The sequence below is a fragment of the Tigriopus californicus genome, chromosome 3 (genome assembly GCF_007210705.1).
Source record: "Tigriopus californicus strain San Diego chromosome 3, Tcal_SD_v2.1, whole genome shotgun sequence".
Classification (NCBI taxonomy): Eukaryota; Metazoa; Arthropoda; class Copepoda; order Harpacticoida; family Harpacticidae; genus Tigriopus; species Tigriopus californicus.
The window spans coordinates 10259041-10277664 of NC_081442.1; the positions used below are offsets into that span (position 1 = coordinate 10259041).

Consider the following 18624-nt stretch of genomic DNA (forward strand, 5'->3'; position numbering starts at 1 on the left):
GGGGCATCGCTCTACTCTTTCCTATACTATAGTTTGGCTATTGGTAGTCCACTCATTTGTTTGAAAAAGTCGTTGAATATCGACTAATCCCAAGAGAGTTCGTTGTCAAGCAATTTTTTTCTTTACCAACGATTGTCACTATGAAATTGATTACCATGTATGGACCAAGTTTGACTCTTGTTATATTACTATTGAGCGTTCAATTGTTTTTTTCAACTAAAGATGATATCTTCAGATGAGCTTTGGGACACCTCGCATGACTTTCCGGTTTCTGTACTTACTCCAGAGTCAAGGTACTTTGTTTGTGATGAACTCTTTTAGCTCAAATTCGGTAGAGGACTCTAACACATCCTGAAAAATAATGCTGATGTTGTTGCACTGCTACCCTGTCTTTGTTACATTCTTAGCACAACTATAATGCAACAACCGGGATGGACAAACGACGTTCGAAATTATGTAATTATTTTTAGGTAAAATTTGAGTTGTGTATGACCTTGAACAATGAGTGCTATGTATTGTTATGTTTTCGATCTTCATTCATTGTCTTGTGAGACATCTTTCAAAATTTGGTTGTTGGGTGTACATAATCTATGGTACATCCAGACAACTTTCCAGATAGAGACACCCGTTGCGACAAAGAAGCTCATTTTCAGATGGAAGGAAAGTGAGAGCAGAGACCCTCTGGTGTAGATGATCTGTTCATGCAAACAATAATGCAAGCTAGTCTGGTTATGCTAAATCCAAAATATTGAACCCACAGAAAGCACCACTCTCAACTCGTTTCCTTTCAAGGGGATTTTCAAACTTTGCCTTACACGAAACAATAGATTGTTTGGAGCCACATTATGAAATGTTTTTTATGGCTAATAGCGTTTGAAGAAAACTGTTCTGTAAATATCTTGACAAATTTTCAAATAGATTGGTTGTTTGATTTGAAGTTATGATCCGCTCTCGGGGAAATTCATGCATTCCCAAAGTCCGCAAATTACACCTTTTTATACCAAATTTGGGATTTGAACCAGCAAATCCTGGATTAGAGTGAAAATTTGAAGAATTATCCACCACGACGTACACTAGAATTTTCATGGCTGCCAAGCTCGTCTAGGTTTCTAAAGCGTTGTATTCTTCCACGGTGTTGTTATTTTACCATATGCACTTTGACTTTGTTGTCAAAACACATTATTCCGAGCAAAAATTGGGCTTTTTGGTGATATGGCACTGGCCCTTGGACATCAAAGGTGCATTTACTTTCAAACTGACAGGCGCCGTAAAGTTTCGTATCAGGTGCAATTTTGATTACAAATTGCCCATAACCCGTGGCCAACAACCACATTTTGCATCATACATGCATAAAAAGGCTCTTCGCATTTGAGTTTAAAGCTGTCATTTTTGGAACACTTGGCCCAAATGAAACGGAGACTGGAACAAAAACGAAGACATATTTCACTCAGTTGGGGATGTTGATTCTGAAGATGCCAGTGAGATGGTGAGATAGAGGAATATGGAGACTCCGAGCACTTTACGTCTAATGTGGGTAGGAATTTATGAAATATCAACGTCACACTTATTCAATGAAAATCTCCATGCCAAACTGAACGGAACATGTGTAAGTTTTGCACTTGTTACAGTTGCGAATGTAAGGTTGTCAATTTATCAGAGCGATTCAGTTGTCTGAATGAACTCATCCAATAGTAAGTAGTAGTGATTTGTTTCAAACCGGAATGTCACCTCTTCAGCTTGAAGGACCATGGTTAAGCTCTCATCACGTCACATTCCTTTCTGGTCTCTGATCTTGTACCTCGTTACTGCAAGTGTTGGGAATCCTAATTGAGGTCCTTCAAGCTAAAAAGTTGACATACCGATTCAGAGCAAGTCACCACAATTGTACGAAACATGTTTCTAAAGGGCCAAAAAAGGGCTGTATGAATGGTAATGCGTTGGTCTGGTATTTGGAATGGTAATGAATGGTCTTGTGTTTGGGCAGGTGTGGAATATTTTTTGCAATTAAATGGTTTGTCACCCTTACTTGTTGCGCAACATTTGATATGAAGGAACGCAACAGCTTAGTTATCTGTCACAATTGGGCGAAAGTCCCCTTTATCTAGCTCTGCAGGTTTCATATTCATGCAATCTCAGGGAGTTTCGATTGTGGAATCGTAATAAAATTGTGTCAATCTGACGTATGCATTGTTTGAAAATTTGATTCAAAAGTTCAATATGTAAATAAATATCATAAGGCAGCAATTCAACTTTTGTTATTCCGTCCTTAAATGTTTCAAAGCAAAAGTTAGCTCCAGAGAGAAAAGACTTGGAGCCTCTAAAAGGCATATAGCAATAGGTATCGTGTCCTTGAAAATGACTCTTGGTGGAAAATCAACACTAAAATAACGAGACGATAAATGAATTACAAAAATACGTTAAAAACGAGAAATTCTTAACCTAAGTAAGTTTTTTATCTTAAATACGGAAATCTATTTCAAAGCACCAACACTGGGTGGACGACTTTAATTCTGCAGAGAACTTAAAAGCCATAACATTTTCTTTGCTTCTGCTCAATGAATGAAAAAAAGTGGAACTGAATTTGCACAAAAAAATACTTTATGATGATTGTTTTTTAACTTAAAGGTGCTTGCGATTTTGCACTCAAACTTTTCGAGAATATCTTTTTGCATGCTTGTTGCACTCACGTACATTTGAGGACTTGGCATGTCTCAACAAAGAGTAGTCGTAGATTTCCAGGGTATTTCATGAACATCGTACCACATTGTCCGACCATCCCATTGACTAAACAGACCTCCCCTTTATGAAAAATGGAACCATTTTGCCATTTACTTCCCTTTTATTATGCCTTGAATAGCCAAGCTGTCCGGGACTTCTCTTAGCACCACCGCCATAACTTAAGGCAAAGATGAGAAGAAGAAAAATGGAACCCCCGTCCATCTTTGGACTTTTAATCTACCCAGAATACCCAGAGAAAAAATCTAGCTTGGCTCGGATTAAATTTCCTTGAAACTAAGATGAGTCTAGAACTACGCTTGTGAGCGTTTCTCAAGTTACATCAAATCGTTCTTGCCACGTTACTTTTAAATTAGATCAACAAAGTGATCCTCTCAAGATTCTAATTGTTTGGTTGGTTGTTCCAGAGTTAGAACACAGCTTGGGAGTTTCCTAATCTAGCTGCATACTCATTAATTATGGTCTTAACAAAGATGATGGCCGCTGGTTTGGCCGTTAAAAGTCGTGACTATTTTGGTAGGTTGATGCCATAGGTTATTTGGACATGACAAGCTTGAGAATTCGAACCAACGAACCCTGGACTTTTGACAAAAGTTAGGAAATGCCATTACCGTTATTTGGCTTACGGATTGCAATGTGGCGGAATGCCGCCCTTTCAGGAAGCAGAAGCCCGTTTGGAGTATTGTCGTTGTTACAGAAACTTGATTTTTTTTCCAGGTGAGAAGTTCATCAGGTCCATGGGTTAACCTCTGAAATGGACAAAATTATTATGGCGCCATTTTTTTTAACTTTATGAAGGCATAGAAATAGGGCTGAAGTGTTTACGTGTAATTTCCTTGAGTGACCTTCAGTGGTCAAAAATAGTGTATATAATTTTGGTCTAGATTTGTTGTCAATCAGTGGGACTTTTCAGCTTCCAAACTCATTGATATTGTAGCTAGAGTCAAGTTGAGTCCCTAACGTTTGGCTTTATTGCCACTTCATCCACTGGCGATTTTGTAAGAATATGTACGTATATAGTAATCTTTCTTATTTCTTTATTTTTATCTTTATTTATCGGTCATGTCATCGTGTAAAATGTATCAAAATGCTTGAATAATAATCATATACCGAGATCGATTAAAGGATGAAACTATCATATGGTCAGATTAATGATAAACACAGCCCTGTTAATGTTCACATCATCATGGCTGTTTCTATCTGGAGAAAATAGAATGAATGTAACAAAAATTTGAAATCAGGCATAGAAGCAGGTTTGAAGGTTTGAGGATGTGTGTGCTAGCTTCTGAATCGAGAAGCAACATATCTATTTAGTTATCCGCAATTGTAAAACCTCGTGAAAGAAAACGAAATCAACCCTTGAAAGGGGTAGATTATGGATGTGTCATCTGTTTTTAACCATCTTGTTCTGGCTTATTCTGATCATGTAAGAATGGTAGTAAACCAATTAAATAATTTCCTCGCGACAAAAAGAAAAATGTCTGTAACCAAAGTCTTGTCTCGTTCCAAAGACCCGGTCTGAATCTGTAGCCGCCATGTCGAGTTCTTGGTTCACCGAAAATATTTGCAAACTGTTCGTTTGAAAAGAGGCGACCCCCATCATCCGATTACTCTTTTCCAGAGTGACCACTAAACAGGGTGCTCCCAAGTGGAACTGGAAACTTTTTTCCTGATGAGAGTTCAACTTTTTCCACTTCTACAGATGTGTGCCAGTCTTCAGAGGTCGTAATAGACAAGATGGCTCTTTCTCACTGGAAATATCTCTGTATTTGTTTATCATTTACCCGGTCCTCACTAGCGCTTTCACTCACCTTCAGATGTTTATTTCTCAATTTCCAACTGACGTGAACGTCTTGCTACATAGAGCTTAAGGAACATATCTTAGTGGTGAAGGAAGTTTATCGTTATGAGAGGTAGATAAAAATCCTAGTTCGAACTTTGTTGCAAAAGTATGGTCCAATCAAACGGAGGGGTGGGATCTACTGAAGGAATCTTTTGGAGGTGGTTTCAATTCCTTGAGTGGTTTTGGCTCTCTATCAACGACAGCCCCTCTGTCTTAATCTCGAACCCAATTAAGAAACTATTCTAAGAATTTGTTTAGCTTCTTCTCGCTCTTCCCTGAAGCTATGGATGGGTGGGTTTTGTTCTAGACCACAAGTAAAAGAAAAACCCTCTTTTCCGTGATCCTTGTTATTGCCCGGAGCATTGCCAAGAGTGCCAACACTTTTTAAACAGAGATTCCAAATCTCTTCTCAAGTTTATCTTTCCCGCTTTCTAGTACTACAAAGTCACTCATGACGCTCAGCTTTTACACTTGTAAGATGTCTCGCTAATTGGTACGTTCACCCTATTCAAAATTCAGTGGCATGTGCCCATCTGTAAATTTGTATTTAGACTTCTGTTCAGCAAGTTCCTCGAAACCATATCAGTTACAGACAGCAATCTTTTTTTTTTCTTCTCGATTTCTTGAATAATTTATCTGATATTCTAGAGTTATGCCTACATTTTTATTCGAACTTTGTATTTCTTTTTTATTAGAGTAGTTAATTACACTTGTAGGTGTTCTATGTAATGAATACGAGAATGGACTCTAAGTGAGAGTGTTGTTGTTCCCGAATGAGCCAATTGAAAAGATTTTCGCGGCTTTCGTGGGGGATTTTGCGCTAACTTCAAAGGAGGGTCCAGGATTCTCTTGGGGGATTCAAAGCGCTATTTTTCTACACTGCGGATCCGCTTGCCAAATTGAAGAAAATGGGACCGAAAATGGAGCAGCAAGGTCAGCTTCGGGGCTGTCGAGGTTCGAAGTAAATACCAGTTCCAGAAGGATCGCGAGGTGAATGAATGCTCCAGGTCCGACCGATTTGGAAACCTGTTCCAATTGGGCGTTGAAGGTCTGGAAGGTTTCCAATTACCGCATTATTGGAAAGAAATTAAAGACCCTTTCCCCGCCAACGCGCCAAAAAATGGGGCTTTCACCGGCCAATCTTTCTTTTCTCTTTCCCTACTTTGGGCCAACCTTAATAGACATTATAAGGCATTAGTGTTCGGTGGACACTACTCTATACATACTCTTTAGGCACAAAGCCGAGACCGGATGAAAGCCAAGTAGGATTTCGTGTTTTCGCGCCCTTTTTTGCCAGGGAAAATGTTTCTGAATAGCGAGTGGGTAAAAAGAGGGAAATCTTTAACGATAGGGAACCTTTTCCACCTTCTTGAGCGCAAAAACCACTCCCGACAGAAAGGAAAGGGGAGTTGAGAACTTGATTGTTTATGATTCAGGTGCGAAAAAAAGATCGGGGTTTGGAAGACCATTAGGATCTTTTGACAAGCTGGAAACGTGGTGTGGTTGGAATTAATGGATTTTGGGGGTTTTCTCCTCAATCAATACCGGTGATAAAGTTTTCAGCTAAAATCATTCGAATAGTTTAACTGCTTGTTCTAAAATTGATGGCTGGAAAGCTGATCCACTTGAGCTCAAGATTTATTCAGAAAGTTTAAGACAGAGAAGCAATCGAGCCCCTGGGACGTGGACGGCGGCCATTTCAATGGCTGCTCAATGTGAGTAAGGAATTTCAATTCTTTCATTTTCGTTTCCCACGCTTCCCATCTGACTTATAACCATAGATCTTCTCTCCCGAAAGATCAGCCTTTTCCTGAACTGATATCATCAATTTGATTGACAACACCACTCTATTTGAAGCGTTAAATGTTTTTCATAATCAAGTTGTTTAGCATAAAATTGAAAAATTAAATACAATTTCAACAAGGTTTGCAACTCTTCGGAACATCTGTGAAGTTCGCAAGGGAGTCATTGAGGATGCCCATGGGCAATAAAAATTCCTGAATGGATCTCCAGTTAAGGGAAGCAAAATGGAAAAGACGTTGAGGAGGAGCCAATTTGCCCCTTAAACAAATGACAATCGTTCCGCTCGACTACGAGCTTACAATGGCTTCTTGTGTGTCAATAAAATGCGTCTTTTAATGTTCCAAACGATGTCCTTACCCCTTCATACTGGTACAACATCCATTTGCACATGAACGTAAAAAATGCTCTTTGGCACAAGATTTGCGCTGATGCGTTTTGGAGAGCAATCCCTAAAAATATCAGTTTACCTTGACCCTCCACGATCTTGGCAAACCTGTATACGACCACTCAGTTCCATGTACCAAAACTTATCACCCTGAATTATGGATTAGCATTGGATACTGTCATGATGGACTACCATTGAGATTTAGTGCCCCATGGAGCATTGGATTGCCTAAAGAGATAACATTCTTCAGAATAGTGTTGTGTCTAGTGAATGTACATCACTGTCAGTTGAAGTGAGTTGCTTTAAATCATGTTCAAAGGAGATCGCTTTCTCTTTCTCTCTTCAAAGTCAAAGACATGGCAAAAAGTGGTCCAAAATGCGCTAAAGGAGACCAAGACCAAAGTCTATGGAGCATGGACCTCCTCAACACTGACGGCCGGAATGGAACTCAAATTTGGCAGCCCTTTCTTGTTGCTCTCATTTCATGATATGAACATTGAACAGCAACATGAAGAGCTGCTGGGATTGAGCTCATTCTTGGTTTTCATAAATGGACTTAGAAAGGGGCTTCCAAAGGGACATGTTTTCTTGTTGTTAGATATATTTAGCATTTTTAGCGGTTTTTAAAACACATGAACTTGGAGAAATGCGATGTAAAGTAACCAATAATGCTGCTTAAAGCCATCGAGAAGCCACGTGGTCGAATCTTCTGTCAGACCTTCCATATATGTCGGTTGGTACAAGTCATGAATATGTGTATCAACTTGCATCTTTTTCTGTCGACTAGACTTGAAAATATCAATTCATATCAAGTCAAAGCCTGCTGCGGCTATTACTTTTGGCACTTGATAACAATAGTAACGCCGAGTCTCTTAATTTTCTCAGCATTTGTAATGAATTTTGTGCCACTTTCAGGTTATGATTCTTGAAGGCTTCCACGTTCTGAGATTGAAATATGATCCTATAATTTCAGTGACATTAAGATGTCAAGTCTTGCTGTTCTAACTGAAGTCGCTGGTGTGTTTGGGTAGCCTCAATCATGAAGCGCCTTGCATATGTTAAAAAAAGTGAAACGCCATGACAAAGAAGACATATGAGTTCACAAGGAATCGTCCGAAGTTTTCACCTTGGAAAGTTAGTTACAAAAACTTTAAAAAAGCTGTAATCATAAAACAAGTAGAAAGGGTTAAATTAAGTGATTTCCATACGTTGTCAATAAGTTTTGGCGACAGTGTCTTTTGTTGCTTGTAGAATCTTGCACTAGCCAAAACAGTGCTTGTACAATTCGGAAGGGTTAAAAAGATGCAAAGTTATGTTGTGTACCTAACGCTTTTACAAAAGCAACGTATTCATCGGTACATAATGGTGGAAGGTCAGAAACCCGTTAGGTAGCCTCAAAAAGTAACTGGTTTTTTTTTTGTCCAACCAGGGTTGCCTTTTACTCAAACTGAACTTTTTACGTTACGATGGAATCGACTGGTGCTTTCTTGATTTTCCGTTACAAATGCCACGGCTACCAATCTTTCATTGTCTTTTTGACGACTTTTAAAAAAATGTTTTGTCCTATTAAACCAAGCTTGCAAGTCCTTTCTGTCAGGGCTTAAGTGTTACAACTCCTAATTCATTTACATGTTCACTCAAATAGTTTGTAATATAAAGTTCTCTTGATGGTGACATTGATTTCAATGCCGCAATCATTTGCAATATTGAGAAATTCATTTTGTTGTTCTGGCTCTCTAATGAGGCTCAAGGTCGTTCATACTCATAAATCACCGACTTTTATCCCGACGCGTGCACTTTTTTAACTTACCTAAAGAAATCACGGGGATCAAGAGCTATCCACAGGTTGAATGGGGGTCCATCCATATTGTAAGCCATGCTCTCTGAAGGTCCTGATTCATGGGCTTCCACGTGGAAATCAATTACCCGTCTTACCCCCTGAGGTATCCAAAAGGCCACCACGCGAACTAAGTCCCATCGACCTCCAATTCACCCACATGCATGCTTCCGTCAAGACTGACGCACTCCACGATTGATTGGCTTGAGCTCACGGCTAGTGTTCCAAACGGTCGTGGAACCAATCCAGGATTGGCCCAGCCCTCCTGAGTTATTATTTATAAATTATTTAGGATTACAGTTACCACTCCATGGCCTTAAGGTAAGGGCATTGACTGCCGCTTGACACCTTGGTGGTGATTTTCCACGGACTCGATCATTTTTTGAACTTGTGTGCTCAGCGCTCCAATATGATCCAAGTAGGTCCTTCCTCAATGAGAGGTAAATTACACGGTGTCACCTGGTGTGAGCCAAGCCGGAAATTAATGAGAGTGCCGAATGAGCCAACAACACGCGAATGGAATCCCAAACAAGTGTGAACAAGAAGATCCGACGTGGCTTTGGAACACTTTCTGTACGAGTGATACTTTTTGGAACGAGTTGAAGAATATTTTGATTTTAGGCATGGCGTTGTTCAAGGACTTTCCCTGAAGAGTGTGCATCCTTTCAAGTTGAAAGGACTTGTCTTGGTCTTTTCTTTTTCTAGTATTTCTGCATTGAAACCATTACGAAATAGCCGGCTAGCAAGTTCCATGGCGACAACATCAAGTGACAATAGTTTTGAGAAGCATTTCTTGTCTCTCCTTTGTTGCTGTTCATGGTCTTTTTTGCAAAGAGAATTTTTTGCCCATTATGGTAGTCGAGAGAGCGAACAAAAATTACGGGGTGGCGAAGAAGGGAGGGTAATTATTGCACGAACTTTTAGACACACTTATTTTTGGCATGTTGGCAAGAGATACCTTTGCGGAAGGAATTCTTAATAATGCATTGAACTATCCAAGACCAATCATCAAAAACATGTGGTCGCTATCAATATTGAGCTTTTTACTTTCTTGAGTTGTAGTTTGACCAACTTGGATACTTCTCTGAAAAATATCCTGCTGTACGGCCAAGGCGACTTTCTTGAGTTGTAGTTTGACCAACTTGGATACTTCTCTGAAAAATATCTCGCAGAAAAATACTTTCATTATTATACTTTTCAAAAAAAAACTTTGAAAATTTGATGATCTAGTAAGGAACACTTTTTTGAAAGGGTTCTTAAGCACCCTGTTGAAAGTCTTGCTTTGTCTCCAACACGTTAATGTAAGAGAAGCAAGTGCTCTAAAAAAGTGCAAGGCCAATAAGAAGTCTTGGGATGCCATCTAGTGAAGCAGTCCAATCAGGCCACGTTGTAAATATGATCTCAGATTCTATTCAATGTCTTTCAGTGTTCCAGATTTTTTCCCTCCCGTCAAAGGCAGTGAGTGGTGAGAGGCCTAGTGCAATATCCAATTCAAGAATTTGAATGGACCATGTAGAACGGCAACGCTGGCTTTTGTGAATGGTAGTTTTGACAAATTAACATTATCTAGCGATACAAAACCATTTGTCATATCTTTCAAGACACGAAAATGGGAACACTTTTATTAGATTATTTATCTTGTGTTCTATGGTCTCTGGGCATATATTTCTTGTTTCTTTTACCAAAAAAACCTACATTTGTGGTGGTTTACCATTTCTTTGGCTTTGATAGTAAATGGGTCTTGCAGATTTTCTGGGATGAAACAATTTCGGTAAGTTTTCATAATGTGCTCCTCATCCACCAACGACCATTATGATTTCATCTACAATAAACAGAAGAGGTCCCTCAACACACAAAGTGGAAAGAGGGGACCTAAATTGATCTCAGGGTCTAAATGCACTGCACTTGTCTAACCCATTGGCTGTTAGAGGTTGGACGATGTTAGAACCCGGCGGGAAAAAAGTTCGAACAAAATGGGATTGAAGGGGGAGTCGAAATTGTTGGATACAACATCCAGTCACATCCTCCTCTTTCTCTTTTTCATAGTTTCGAGCTAGCCAAGTGGAACAATGGAACTAGTTCCAACCACCATGTTCGTCTTTCTTTCTTTCTAGCGACCACTATTTAGCAAGTGGTGGCGGTGGTGTTCCATCCTGTTGTCGTCCGATTAGGGCAATAAATCGGGCAATTTATCCCCCTCTTTGTCCCACTTTTTCCACCCTTGAGCAAGATTCTTTAGAACTGCCAATGGACCACATAAGATGTTTATGAACCATTTACCTACTCTCTCGCACAACTATCGAACATGTTTGGGAGAGTGAAGCGCATCTTTATCAATAGATGGAGTTACTCAATCTTTTAGTAGTTTTGTTCGACGCAATCATGTTTCTCTGGACAATATACACCAGGAGCCTCAATTTGATATCTTCGCAAGAAAGATCATTTTCCAACTACATTCTTCAATGAGCTTGAATGCAACAACTTAATACTAAAGAACAAGTACATTGGAGTGCTGTTAGCTGTTCTCCCTAGAGTAAAATATACAAAGACTGACACGTTCATAATCTGCTGTGTTTTTGCTTGTCTCCATAACTGTTTTCTAAGTTACTCCAAAAGCGTGCATTTCGATTGCACTGTATCTTGAAATGTCCTTCACTGTGAAAACTCATGAGCCGTTTACTTCCATTCATGCATACGAAGGCGTAATGTTGCATTAGTATGTAAGATAGAAAAAGCATTACTGTCAACTCTCAAACATTTTTACAACAATGCCGCTTCAAGCACTTTACTTTCATTGGACTGTGGTATTTCATCAATCAAATTAATACCTTTATCTATATTTGTAAACAGGTTATTGGTTGAGATTCCTGTTGCTCAAGCGGCAGAATCTGTAACTTTCGTGTGGAAGTTGTCAATGTAACTGCCTGAAAATTTAAGTAGAATAGTGTCTTTGCAAAGGCATTTTTCTCGACATTCTCGTCCACGTGATTGTTTTTCGAGTATCGTGTCTGTCTAGTTGTCAATCTCAAAGCTCTGAAAGGGCCATTTTCTGCTCCAAGTCGCCTTCAATTATCCTGTTTCAATGGGAAGGGCAGGAAAGAGGGGAAAATTTTCAGCAACTCTTCCAAATGGGTGACATCTGTCCAATGGCCTCTTCAAAAAAGTTTCGCACACTTTCCAAGAGTTCAGAAGACAAATAAGCTGCAAGTTCTGAAGGAACTCCAACCTCTCCTAAAACTGGAACATGTTTGCCCCTGTTGATTGAACGCTACACCACGTGTCATGTCAGTCGCATCAAAATCGATTCCCATTGGCACTTTAGACAATATAACACATTCATATTCTAATGGTATGTTCTACTATCGCTCTTTCAGTTATGTTGTATCACAATACCGATCCGACGAGTTTCTACGAGAATCGGATACCTGCCAACGGAGACGCCAGTGGCACCAGTGGTTACGCCTACACAACCTCTTGTCTTGTCAAGGGTAAATGGGAATTAGATTCAATACTTTCAAAAAGACAACTGTCGTAGAACTACATTCGGTTTTAGTTCCATGTGAGTCCGGGCACTACTGGAAGTGCGATATCGGTGAATGTGCACCTTGTCCACTCAGCTTTTATCAACCTCAATGGGGTCAAACAAGTTGCTGGCCCTGTCCGTTTAATACTACAACAGACGAGGAGGGATCTACGCAGCCAACGGATTGCAAAAGTAAGCCTCTTGCAATGATAAAGGGAGGTTAATACTTAATTGTAATATCACTCAGTGGCTTGGGAGCAAAAAATCTCCATGGTTATCCTCGTCGCATGAAGAGGAGACCAAGGGAGGATGGCTAATGTGAAATTCCAGCTTTGATTAATCCAAGCATCTGGGTTTTGGGGACACACATTCCACAAGTGGTTCGTTCACCTGGTACCCTTGGAGATGGAATTATTTGCCCTTGGGGCTCAATTTAGCACGCCTACATTCTTCAAGCTTCTCGTGGGGGGGATTTGTTATTTCAGGACGCAAATGTCCATTCTACACCAAGGACGGACTTGGTATTCTGGAATCACCCAATTTTCCCGGAGAGTACCCCTCATCAGTGGAATGTCACTGGAGAGTTCGACCCGGGAGAAACAAACGCGTTCTCGTCATCATATCCAATATCCAACTAGATGAAGAATGCTCGGATCTATTGACAATCCGAAAAACAGGTGAGAACATTCCCATGCAACTGCTTCCAAGTGCCACCCACCAAAACCTTGTGTACCTAAATTAGGGACACTGTTTGTGTCTAGTCTAATACTGTAAACCACACTTGCAGACAAGGAGAGAGGGCAGCAAGTTCTGGGACATTGCTGATATCAATGAAGTTCCATTTCAACAATGCACGATGTCAAGTTCTTGGATATCTGGGACAAGACAATAAATTGGAATGTTTTTTCTGCCGCTCTAGAAAGGGTGTCTCATTTTCTTGGTATTTCGATGGCATATTTCCCATTTGACCGAGAGTATTCCTCCCGGGGTTCTTCCCCCTTTTCTTTCTCGAATTGCTCAACTCCCTCTCCAAAAATGGAAAGAGGAGACCATGCCCATAATTCAAGACTGTCATTTTGAATGAGTTCGCACCTTTAGTAGGCGAATAACTGAATGTAGTACCCACTGCTATGACACTCATTTCAGACCGACCTCAAACTGGCGTGGTGTTCGAGACTTGCCAATCCCATGAGGAACCGGTGATCTTCACAGGACATTCGCGCAACCTTTGGGTGGATTTTCACGCAACCGGAAATTCTTCAGGCAGAGGATTTCAAATCTCGTTCCTCACAATCGATGGTATTCAACAAAGCTTGCCCCTTACTTTTACACACGTTTAAACAGTTTTTAATTGAGACTAGATTCAAAAGGGCCTTGGTACAACGCTTTAATTTACATTGATGCATATGCAAAGTGCATATGCGCAAGGTTTAAGATATTACTTTTTTGTTCCCAAACCTCATTTACATCTTCTTTGTTACAAAATTGCAGTTTTTGTCGAACAAATAAAAGAATAATCGTCCCATTTGTTTCCTAGAAGTAATAGACAATATCCTCTAGTTCAGTCAGATAGAATTTTAATCATAGTTGGTCATAGTTTTGATCCTGGATCTCGACACTAAATTCTATCCAATTCCAATCTTTCAGATGAATTGGGGTACTTGGTGGATGCCATCGTGAACGATGACAAAATCGACACATTCGACAAGCGGCCGGGTGACATGAGTTTGGAGGTTGGTGGACCTATGCGAGTAAGAAAATCTCTCGGTTGAAATCTCTAAATTTTCACATTGAACTCGTTTTCAGGACAAACACTTGCTTTCGCGTCTGTTACTGATTCTTAACCCCAACTACACGGCATCCCCCGGGAGAAACAGACGGCCATCAAGGAAGAAGAAGCCTATTATCAATGTGGTTTCAGAGGATTCCAGCCCTACTAGTTTCAATAACGAAGAGGACTCCCACATCGAGTTGGAGGACTAAACACCGCGCAATAACCTATTTTTTGAACAAGCCCTTTACCGCCTATGGGTGATTTTTCCATTGCCTGGAAAAAACATACTATGTATTGTTAAGATTTTGACAGTATTACTACATACTTACTTGCTACTTTGACCATTCAAGCGTTCTTTTCCTTTTCTATGACCTAGTCTCTGTCGTTTTAAGAGTCATCTTTAGTGAACAGTGACTGTTTTCATTAAATAAAAGACAAAAATATGGCTTTACATTGAGCATTTATTGAAAACTTATGGCACTTGTTCGTTGATGTCAACGCCGACATCGACACTTTTGGAACCTAAAATCTTTCCCACGGTCTGGTGAACATGTTTCATATGATAGTAAAACGGAGAACTAGATTTGAACGCTTTGCCACAAACATGGCATCTGAAAAATAAAGAAATGGAGAAATTTAGGCAACAATGCTCATGTCACGAATCAAATCGTGACAATTTTATTGTGGTTAACCTAGCTTTCTTGAAATATGAAATAGCTTCGTTTTGATACTATCAAGCCAAATACAGCTTCAATAGAAACGGATCGGCAAATCTATGTGTATATCTCTGACATGTTAGGCTTACCAAAATTTTAAGAAGCCCGAAACGATTTACGAGGTGATGCCAAAAAACAAATGATAGTCTTTCATTCGTGGCTCTATATTTGATCAGGAAAAACAATATTCATTTTATCCTTTCATAACATAACCCCCCCCACGAGGTGGATGGACTTGTGTAGTATGTTCTGGTGGTTTTCTTCAAAGCATTTAAAACCTTTTCCATGACGTCCATAATTAAAATCGGAATTTACACCGATGCTCAGCGGGACATACTTTTGATAGACCAGGACAGGGCTTGAACGGTTGCCAAAAAAAGAAACGAGTTAACGTTATTGTTACTTTTGCTAAAAAAAGGCGGCCTAGAACTGCAAAAAACGTATATGAAATTGTTTAAGGTTTGGTAATCATGACGTGAAACAAATGACTCCCGGAATTACTCATTTGATCCATAGACAACGGTACACTGAACCCTAGACTATCATCTATGACTGGCAGGGATGAAAAATTATCAAAAGCCATTTTCTACCACCTGGCAGAAATTGGTGGCACAAAATGGCAGAAATTGGTCCAAAATAAGTGGCAAAAAAGGGCAGAAAACAGAATTCTTTTTATCATTCTAAATCATCTTTTTCTAGTATTTACGATCGCTTCCGTTAATTTTCAAGCCTACTTGCATGTAGTTTTGACACGTTGGGATGGGTATTTTGCATCGAATGTGAAATACAACCACTAAACATCATTGGTGTGTGATCGAGTTTGACATTTGCCACCGCAATCGATTGGAGTCAGGGACGCCATTTGATGGTTTTTAAACTTTTTAAGGTGAAAAAAGTGTAAGTGTTGTGGCTAGGCCTTGGATACTGCAAGTGGTCTATGGATACTGTTATCAATTCCATCAACCATCAAACAGTATAAATATCAATATTTGAGGAACATTTTGCATTTCAGCCAATGCTATATCAATATGCTTTTCAGCAAAAGGCACTTCAAAAACTTATCCAACCCACATGATCCTTCTTGTCTTTGACATCTTTTAGAATCAACATCGGCCATTCTAAACACCGGCGGCCATTTTTGACCACCTTCCGACAATTTCTGCCATTTTTTGCCACTTTCTGCCACTTTCTGCCATTTTCAGCCACTTGTGGCAGAAAGTGGCAGAAATTCGACCAATCTCGATTTCCCCATCACTGCCTGAGGGAGGAGCTTTGGCATCTATCTTACGGACCTTTTCCCAATCCAAAGGCCAAGATCGAGGTGCAAGAATCTTTTTGACGGTTCCATGACAGGTATCGAACTCATTTGCAATCTGCTTGGTTATCATAAGGCGGTCCTTGTCCACAAACCTATGAACAGCGGCGATAACCGGAGTTGGGACCCGTTTTTGGTTTGATGCCTTTCGTCATCCATGTCCTCACCAGCCTTGATAGTGACTACAATCTTAAAGATTTGGCCAAGGCCGAACCCCATGGCAACATCGACAATATCATTGATTTCTTTGGCCTTCCTGCCGGTTTTGGCGAGGTCCGCAACCAAATCCGTCACACGCCCCACTACGAAAAAGCCCTATATTTAAAACGGCTCCATGAAGTGGCCTTCAAGGATTGGTCGGGGTTGATGAGCGAAGAGGCGATAGCCAAATATTGTACTGTACACAATAAAATTACTCCAAATTGCCAAAGAAAAAATGTAAATTAGCCAATAAACGTCTTAATTTTGACTTGAAGCGCACAATACTTTGACTATCACGTGATTTTGACATCACTTAGTTTACAAGGAATAGACCCTTATTTGCATCCCCTTGGGAATCGATTAGGAATTACGACCTTAACCTTTCGAATGCTGATACATAAAAGTGGAAGTCACAAACACTCTTGTTTTTAAAATGACCCCAAAACTTGGTGTCATTGGAGTTGAACAGGTAAGAATTTGCACTTAATGAAATTTGGAGTTAGGTAACTGTTCAATCATATCCTGTTAAGCTCACGTAGATATGACACATTACATATTTTTTGCTACTACGTATGCGCCTTGAATATGCCCAATTTTGCATCAAGGCCCAAAGAAATTTCATTTCAAAGTTAAAGAATCATCCGTTCCCATTGACACTACTTTTAGTTACTAGTGGATTTTCTTTCGAGACTGGGCTCTTACTTGAAAGGGGTCTCTCCGGTGTGAACCCGCAGATGCTTGAGCAGAATCCTTTTGGTCTTGACCTTTAAGCCACAAGTTTGGCAAACGATGCTTGCTTCTTCATGTGTTCGAAGATGCTCCCCTAGATCATGATTACCGCCACCCCGATAAGAACACAAATGACACTTGAACAAGTCGCTATGTGCCCGGTTAATGTGTTTTTGTAAACTGCTTTTACACGAGAACTGCCGACCACACTTCTCACAAGGCAATTGAGTCGTAGAATCACTGTGCATAAAGTTCATATGCTGTTGTAACGACATTTTATGTTTGTAAGATTTGCCACATAACGGGCAAATGCACTCGCGCCCCGTTTCATGAACTCGTTGATGAAGTTTCAGATTGCCTTTGGTCTTGGCACCATAATCACACAATTGGCATTTGAATCGTCTGGGCATATGCACATTCAAATGATGCTTGTAGCCGCAGCGATGCTTGAAATTCTTGCCACACTCCTCACACTGAAACAGTTCCGAACTCGATTTAGCTTTCTTCTCATTGATGCAAACGCGATAATGCGCTTCTAATCCTTGATCCGTTTGATTGGCAGCAAAACTTTTATCACAAGATGGACAATAAATCTGGATATCCGTGCCATGTTCGGACACCACGTGGTCCGTAAGGTTTTTGGCCAGATCAAAAATTTGTTCACACTGAGAGCAGCTGAAATTCCCCACAAAATGTTTACTCTTTAGGTGATAATATCGTTTTGCGGCGGAAAATACTTGTCCACACATGTTGCACGTCCACTCTTTGGATGTCTTTTCGACCTTGAAAAAATAGTTGACCTTACTTCTTTTTGATCGAGGCTTCTTTAGCGGAGCCTCATCTAACAATTGGTCCTCTTCTGTCCAATCCTCTTCCTTCCAGACATCATTACCTTCATTCTCTATCAAATCACTCGACAAGAATTTCTCACTTCCAACAGATGCCTCTTCATCTTTCACCGCGAGGTCTTTCAGATCCTCAGGATCATCTTTGCTCAGGGTATTATTAAAATCTTTGAGACAAGAATGACATATCCACTCTTTTGGACCATCCTCAGGTAAGCCTGGCAAAAGGATTTGGCAATCCTTGGAGAATTTGCATCCCACGGGAAAGGATTCGCAATCCAGGGGAGCATAGCCCACACAAGAACGTTGAGCGAAGAACTCTTCGCATTTTTGATATAAATCTCTGAAATCCCGACAAATCCCTCGTTGCCAAGTTCGTCCAAGGACCCGACAGAGATATTGCTGAGAGTGTTCATGGAACAGCAGGATCAAGGTGAAGTGAGGCTCGTTATTTCCCAGAACTAGATCGTGATCATCCCGAAGAATCCATTTCCATAGACCCACTTGAAGATGGATCAACTTCAAGTTCTTCAAGGATTCCCAAAATCCAAATGGTTTCGATGCGGCATCACGGCTTTGAGAATTGGATACATGTTGGACGTCTTGACTCATTGTCAGACTTGCTTGAAGATATCACGGACCTTTGGGGGATAGAGTTAGTAGTAGCTATGTTTTCTTTGACGTCAGAGGTGGTTTTAAAACCCTGAAGGTCTTACCGATCAAGACTTGGAAATCAACAGAAACCTGACAGTGTTTCCAAAAACTACAAGAACTGATCAGTTTTTTGGGGGCATGGTGGAACATGAAACGAATACTCAGATGGATCTTGGATCACATTCGTAGCCCTTTGTTAGGCAGTAACATATTAAGACAAGCATGTCCCGTGGGAGCACTTCAATGGGAGAATTATATTTCAA

The 18624-nt window shown here is 40.2% G+C and overlaps 2 protein-coding genes across 3 annotated transcripts in view; one reads left to right on the top strand and one right to left on the bottom strand.

Annotated features, from left to right (window-relative positions):
* LOC131877552 (signal peptide, CUB and EGF-like domain-containing protein 1) overlaps positions 1-14346 on the top strand; it is a 35181-nt gene extending 20835 nt beyond the window's left edge. The window contains exons 3-8 of one of the 2 annotated variants that reach the window (XM_059223255.1): positions 11979-12092; positions 12158-12319; positions 12613-12804; positions 13274-13426; positions 13775-13878; positions 13934-14346. In XM_059223255.1, coding sequence (XP_059079238.1) covers positions 11979-12092; positions 12158-12319; positions 12613-12804; positions 13274-13426; positions 13775-13878; positions 13934-14110 — 902 coding nt within the window. In that variant the 3' untranslated portion in view covers positions 14111-14346. The remainder of the gene's footprint in view (positions 1-11978; positions 12093-12157; positions 12320-12612; positions 12805-13273; positions 13427-13774; positions 13879-13933) is intronic. The other variant, XM_059223256.1, reaches the window with a different exon arrangement.
* Positions 14345-18404, bottom strand: LOC131877551 (zinc finger protein 845-like). The gene is made up of 2 exons (XM_059223254.1): positions 16836-18404; positions 14345-14512 (listed from the first exon to the last, which is right to left on the bottom strand). Exons 1-2 carry the CDS (start codon positions 18317-18319, stop codon positions 14374-14376), a joined length of 1623 nt encoding a protein of 540 aa, XP_059079237.1. The 5' UTR covers positions 18320-18404; the 3' UTR covers positions 14345-14373.
* Between the last annotated feature and the right edge of the window lie 220 nt (positions 18405-18624).

Bases quoted from the DNA above. Each gene is read 5' to 3' on its own strand.
- LOC131877551 (XM_059223254.1), bottom strand. From the start codon at position 18,319: ATGAGTCAAGACGTCCAACATGTATCCAATTCTCAAAGCCGTGATGCC. The intron at 14,513-16,835 runs GTAAGAGCCCAG...TTTATTTTTCAG, and splicing joins ACCGGAGAGACCCCTTTCAA to ATGCCATGTTTGTGGCAAAG.